The 7,159-nt window shown below is 46.4% G+C and overlaps 1 protein-coding gene across 1 annotated transcript; it reads right to left on the bottom strand.

The window, feature by feature from the left end:
- Positions 1–209: 209 nt before the first annotated feature.
- LOC128336221 (LYR motif-containing protein 9-like) lies at positions 210–5,316 on the bottom strand. Its single transcript, XM_053275561.1, has 4 exons — positions 5,191–5,316; positions 2,267–2,359; positions 493–596; positions 210–379 (listed from the first exon to the last, which is right to left on the bottom strand). Exons 1-3 carry the CDS (start codon positions 5,314–5,316, stop codon positions 564–566), a joined length of 252 nt encoding a protein of 83 aa, XP_053131536.1. The 3' UTR covers positions 210–379; positions 493–563.
- Positions 5,317–7,159: the final 1,843 nt, after the last annotated feature.

Here is a 7,159-nt window from a genome sequence, read left to right on the forward strand (position 1 = left end):
CAAAGCCTGGCATGACCTAGAGCCTCACAGAGGCTATTTGAGCATGCACGGTGGCCATTTTGTTTTTGGCAGCCATTTTTTAAAAAAGTTAATTTTACAAAATGGCGCCCTCCTTCAAGTGGCGCCCGGGGCACGTGCCCTGCCTGCCCTACCCCTAGATACGCCCCTGCACGGAGGTTCAGATCTTCACCCAAGGATGGTTGAGCTGAGAAAAGAGTCCGCTTGTCCACCAGTCGAGGTGCTGTGTCTGCAACTTGAAGGTAGTGCTTTTCCTCTCGCATTTTCCAGTGGGGGACACAAAGGTGCAGATTCCAGTTCACAGGCTGCTGTTCCAAGCGGCCCTCTCTCCATCCACTTCCCCCTACTTCTGTTTTTTATACTAAAGTGGGGCGAGGAGAGCGAGAGAGAGAAAGAGTAAACCAAGATATTTGCACATGTATTCCTACGTACATTGCACTTGTCCATTAAGGCTGAAATCCTATGCACACTTACTTGGGAGTCAGTGAGTCTAGTTTTGGAAGAAGCGAGTCCACTGAGTCCAGTTGGAAAAAGAAAAAGGGCCATTAAAAAATGTTTAAGGTGTTGGAGTGGGCTCCCTATAAGGAGAGGGCAAAGAGAGGGGGATTTTCAAGTTTAGAAAAAAGAAAAAGTTCAGAAAACTTGCTCAGAGCACTGGAAGTTCACAAGTTCAGAAAAACCTATGAGAGGAAACAGAGGACGTTTTCTCCTTTCCCCATAATATCAGACTTGACGTTGAGCGGGTTCAGACATCACACACTCATAGGAACATAGGAAGCTGCCATATACTGAGTCAGACCCTTGGTTCATCTAGCTCAGGATTGTCTACACTGGTCTCCAAAACCTTCTCCAAGGTCTTTCCCAGCACTAACTGGAGATGCCAGGGAGGGAACTTAGATCTTCCTGCATGCAATGGCCATTCAGAAACTTCATGCATTCCTATCGCCTTTGGGAAGGAGGAAGCAGCCTTCTACTGAGTCAGACCTTCGGTCCATCTAGCTCAGTATTGTCTGCACAGGCTGGCAGCGGCTTCTCCCAGGTTCTCAACCCTATCTTGGAGATGCTGCCAGGGACTGAACCTGCGTGCCAAGCCAAGGCCCAACCACCAAGCTACCATCCTTTTCCTGTAGAAGAAAATAAATGGCACCATGATATGGAGATTGTCTGTAGTGCCAATATAGGTTTGTTAATTTTTTTAAAAAAACCTCAATCAAAAATAGATCATAGTGCTGTGTGATTATTATTATTATTATCATTATAATATTATTATTATTATAAAATATTATTCTTTTACATTTATGTCCCGCTCTTCCTCCAACGAGCCCAGAGTTGTGTACTACATACTTGAGTTTCTCTTTCACAACAACCCTGTGAAGTAGGCTAGGCGGAGAGAGAAGTGACTGGCCCAGAGTCACCCAGCAAGTCTCATGGCTGAAGGGGGATTTGAACTCGGGTCTCCCCGGTCCTAGTCCAGCACTCTAACCCACTACACCACATTGGCTCTGTCTGATGTCAACTCGAAACTGACATTTCGGTGCAACGGAGGTCTCTGTTTTTGCTTTAGTTTGATTCCTATCTGTGCGCACGTTTGTTAAGTTTCCCGGCAGGGATTTCAACAAATATACAAACGAGAGAGAGAGCGAGAGAAGACAGTAGAGCTGCGTACTTCAGTGGCCACCAGCCCTAACTGGGGGCTCCCAACGAATAGTTTATTGGGCCCTTGTGAAGCTTTGGCTGAAGCACGATCCCTCGGGCACCATGCAGAGGCGATCAGCCCCACTGTGTTTACCCGGCACCGCTGGGGGTCTCCTTTAGGGAAATGGGGCCTTCTTCCGCCCCGGTACCATCTTGGCAGCCCCGCCCTTCCCAGGGCTTCCCCCCAGGGCTCCTCAGAGAGGGCTCCTCCGTCTCTCCTCAAGGGCCCTCCTGGCAACGAGACCAGCGAAGTACTGAGCAGAGATCAGCAGGCTGCGAAGTGGCTCTCACCCAGAAGGCTTTTTGCCATTGGCAACCAGTTTGGGGCGGGATACAAATGTGATTGACGGATTGACTGATCAACAAACAGCCACTTCTGGTCTTGTGTGAAGGAGCTCTTCAGCTCTCGGGTCATCACTATTTTTCAAGTGGGAAATGCTTTAAATAGTGAGGGGGCCCAGCTGGAGAGCCCCTCCACCCAAGACAAGAACGAGCTCCCAGAGTTCAAGGACCAGCCTCAAGGACCGGACCACGGCAGGCAGGGCGGCCTCACCTTTCCCATCACCCAGTCGGCGTCTTCAATCGCTCTCTGGATAATCTGCCGGATCCTGGCAGGGTCGTCCTCATCAGCGTGAACTTTGAAACGCTGCGGAAGAAACGGACGGGTCAGCTCTGGCCACGGCGTGGTTTCATTCCCTCGCTTTGTACAAAGCAGTCAGTCTTATTAAGACAGCCAATGGCCAGAATTACAAAAATAAAATCGTTTAGAATGAACAACTTCATTCCGAATAACACCAAAGCAAAGGACAACAGCAGCACTCCTGGAAACGAGCATCTCTCTTTGCAGGCTGCGGTAATAAACACAGACAACAGCACACTTGGCTATGCCTAAAGTCGGGGTGGGAAACCTTGGTTCTCCAGCTGTTGCTGAACTGCAACTCCCATCTGGGAGTGCTGGGAGTGCTGGGAGTGCTGGGAGTTGTAGTCCACAACTTCTGAGAAACCCTCTTACAGGGAACACTGCTTCACAGCACCCAGTGATTACCCACACGGATCACATATGCATTAACAAGCGGAAACCGTATCAACACACCGGATTCCCCTCACAAGTCCATCCGATTTGGAATGGTCCTTTTAGAACCAGAGCTGAGCCGGTTCGAACTCTCTGGATTCCCCTTTACAGTTATATCCCTGAACTGGTTTGGACCCTTTTATTAGAACCAGGGTTAGGGTTAGGGTTAGGGTTAGGGTTAGGGTTAGGGTTAGGGTTAGGGTTAGGGTTAGGGTTAGGGTTAACCCTAACCCTAACCCTAACCCTAACCCTAACCGGGCTGGTTTGATTTGAACTGTGGTTCAAGTTGAGCCGACTCACACATCCCTAAACACCAGAAGATGTTTTCCCTGGCGGCCTGTTACGATGTACTTCCTTCTGTGATATTAGAGCACAGGTTTCTCAAACTTCCCATTGGTGTGGTTCGAGAGAAGTCAAGAGGATTAAGCATATTTTTTTTATACTGCCTATTTTATAAGGAATTAGGTGGAAATTTTCTTTCTCCTTTTATATCAAAGTTTCCAGGTTGTTCTGAAGAATTGCATGTTTCTTTTCTCCTAGTGGACTAGAACCACATTATTGCTTAGAACGTTGCCAGATTTTATGGCTCTGGCAAACAAAAGACCATAGTGGGACTATTCAAAATTCTTGCTGAATTTGAATGTAGCAGTGTTTGTTTGTTTCTGTGGGTAATTAAGATGATACTGTCTCTGTTCTGAGCAGCTATCATCACTCTGTAAACAGGTATTCGTGTATTTTCTTCTTTGCTGGTTGATGAGCGAAATAAAGTTTGAACTGTGACTGAAACATATAATAACAACAACCAAATATTTATATACTGCCTTTCAACAAAAGGTCTTTCCCTGTTCCAAAAGGGCTCACAATCTAAACACACACACACAAGATGGGACACTGGGAAAATGCGGCCTTGGACAGAGACCGTTGCTCCTCACTGCTGAATATACAAGAATCAGCACTTTGAAATGCATCCAAGCAGGACTGGTCCCCTTAGCTAAGCAGGGTCCGCCCTGGTTGCATATGAAAGGGTGACTAGAAGTGTCAGCACTGCAAGAGATTCCCCTCTTAAGGGATGATGGGACTGCTCTGGGAAGAGCAGAAGGTTCCCAGTTCTCTCCCTGGCAGCATCTCCAACAAGATAGGGCTGGGAGAGAGACTCCTGCCTGCCACCTGGGAGAAGCCGCTGCCAGTCTGTGTAGACTATCCTGAGCTGGACGGACCAAGGGTCTGACTCAGTAGAAGGCAGCTTCCTATATTCCCTAAGATCTTTCCTGGCTCTGTACTTGAGATCTTTTTAGGAGAGGAAAGCTGGTCTTGTGCTAGCCAGCATGACTTGTCCCCTTGGCTAAGCAGGGTCCACCCTGGTTTGCATTTGAATGGGAGACCACATGTGAACACTGGAAGAGATTCCCCTCAGGGGATGGAGCTGCTCTGGGAAGAGCATCTGAGGCCCCAAGTTCCCTCCCTGGCAGCAGCATCTCCAACTAGATAGGGCTGAGAAGAGAGACTCCTGCCTGCAACCTTGGAGAAGCCGCTGCCAGTCTGTGTAGACAATCCTGAGCTAGGTGGACCAAGGGTCTGACTCAGTATATGGCAGCTTCCTAGGTTCCTATGTGCCATAAATAATGATTGGGTCTGCCCAAATAACACTATGCAATGCTGTCAAGATGGGCAAATACTTTGCATGCAGAAGGTCCCAGGTTCAATCCCAAGCAACATCACCTGGGAGACCCCTATCTGAAACCTATCTGAGCTGCTGCCAGTCTGTGCAGACAATCCAGAGCTAGGTGGACCAAGGGTCTGACTCAGTATATGGCAGCTTCCTCTATTCCCTAAGATCTTTCCTGGCTCTGTACTTGAGATCTTTTTAGGAGAGGAAAGCTGGTCTGGTGGTAGCCAGCATGACTTGTCCCCTTAGCTAAGCAGGGTCCACCCTGGTTGCATTTGAATGGGAGACCACATGTGAGCACTGCAAGAGATTCCCCCTCAGGGGATGGAGCCACTCTGGGAAGAGCAACTAGGCTCCAAGTTCCTTCCCTGGCAGCTTCTCCAATGAGATAGGGCTGGGAGAGAGACTCCTGCTTGCAACCTGGGAGAAGCCGCTGCCAGTCTGTGTAGACACTACTGAGCTAGTTGGACAAAGGGTCTGACTCAGTAGATGGCAGCCTCCTAAGTTCATTAGGAATGTTTATAGCTCAGTGGCAGAGTGAATGTTTTCCCTGTGGATGTCCAAGGTTCAAGCCTTGGCTTCTCCAGGGAGGACAGGGAAAGGCCTCCATCGGAAACCTTGGAGAGCTGCTGCCAGTCAGAGTTGACAATGTTGAGCTAGTTGAACCAAGGGTCTCACTCAGCTGAAGGATGCTCCTTATGTCCCCAGGGCCATTTCCTGCAAGCAAATGCCTTCCTACCTGCCGGATGGCAGGTCTGTCGTGCTCTTGGACATTCTGTCCGGGCAGCTCCTTGCAGCAACGGAGGAAGTAGCGATAAAGTTGCCAGGGCCTTTTGACAAATTCTGCCCCAGGGAGGGGAGCCATCCTCCGCTCTCTGCTTCCTGAAGAAAAGGAGGAAGAGTCACAATCAGGGCACAGACGTGACCAGACAACCTGAGCCACCCACACCGGGCTTGGAACAGGAACCTTGGGATTTAAAGCACTGCCGCGATATTTGGCTTGTGTAAGCAACCGACGATGGTGTTTTTAAGACTGAAACTGGTTTTGTTTTAACTTGTAACATCTGGTATTTTATCTATGTGTAATAAAGAGGTCTTGGTGGAAGAATTGCTTAGAGTAAATATGCACATAGCATTGGCAACTTATCAACTTGATCTTGATTTTTCCAAACCAATGGACAGGTGTGCCCTTGATTCTTCGCAGGGCTTCCAAAGATGCTAGGGTCCAGCATGTGGATCCGGAGCAGCAAAACTCTGTATATACAGTTGTCTAAACAGCACCACCCAAGTGGAATTGGAGTTCAGGGTAAGGCCCTGGGATCTCAAACCAGGACCTCCACTTTCAGTTATTGCTACTACAAATATGCTTATACTACTATCAACAAAATTTCTCAAAGCAGTTGACATAGAAAAATAAATCTGTTATATATTTTGAAGAGTTTGTGGGTGTGTTTGGCAAAAGCAAGTCATACTTCCCAGTTACCAATCCTTACGCTGAATTTAGGTGAATGCACTACTATTTATTTGTTTATTTTATTATTTTATTTATTTAACACATTTGTATACTGCCCAAAACACAAGTCCCTGGGTGGTTTACAAAAAAACCCAATTAAAACAACACATAAAAAGATTTAAACATTACAACAATTTAAAAATGAAAATGTTAAAACTATTAAAAACGCAATGAAAACAATATCTAATTCGATTAATTAAATTAATTTTTACACCAGACTATGCTGGGGGAAAGGTTTGAAATTTTTATTTATTTTTAATTTTTAGAAGAGATTCTGAACATAATCATCAGATGTTAACTGTTATTGTTCTCAACAGATTTTTAACGCTCAATATTATCTATTCAATAATTCACAAACATCATGCTTAAGAGAAGCAGCAGATCATTCTCAGATTCAAATTTACTAGGATTCAAGCTTACTACTTATGGTAATTATTCAATGAAATGAATAATGTTTGAAGTTGAAATCCTGCAAATTTCAAACTGTTCTTTTACTTCCCTTTTGCAAGCACATTAATTTTTTTTTTTAAAAAAAAATCTATTATATATATTTGTAATTTCTTGAACTCTGCGGTAAGTGTAATTGACACAAAATGACTTAGCCGGGTCAATGACAGGCCTCACCTACTAGTAATAGACAAATAAGTTAGTCCCCCCAGCTCAAAAGGGTTTGCAATGTAAAATGGAACGTCACACACAAAATGAAATGTCACACAGCCAGAGCCACTGTGGGTGGCTGTTAAAGGCACTTTATTCTACTGATAAAGGGTTAATCTCCTCCCTACATAGGAAGCTGCCGCCTACCGAGTCAGACCACTGGGCCTTCTAGCTCAGTGTTATCTACCCAGACTGGCAGCGGCTTCTCTAAGGAGTCTCTCTCGGCCTGAACCGGAGATGCCGCCAGGCAGGGAACTTGGAACCTCTTTTGCATGCAAGCGCAGAGATGCTCTTCCCAGAGCGGCCTCATCCCCAAAGGGGAATATCTCACAGTACCTAGGGGAAGGGCTTGATGACCTCATCAGACAGGGAGACCCGAGTTCAAATCCCCATTCAGCCACGAAGACTCTGGGCCAGTCACTTCTCTCTCAGCCTAACCTACCACACAGGGTTGTTGTGAGGATAAACATCACTAAGTACATAGCTCTGGTCTCTTTGGAGGAAGAAGAGCAGGATATAAATGTGAAAACAAAACAAA

The sequence above is a fragment of the Hemicordylus capensis genome, chromosome 12, assembly GCF_027244095.1.
Source record: "Hemicordylus capensis ecotype Gifberg chromosome 12, rHemCap1.1.pri, whole genome shotgun sequence".
Lineage (NCBI taxonomy): Eukaryota > Metazoa > Chordata > Lepidosauria > Squamata > Cordylidae > Hemicordylus > Hemicordylus capensis.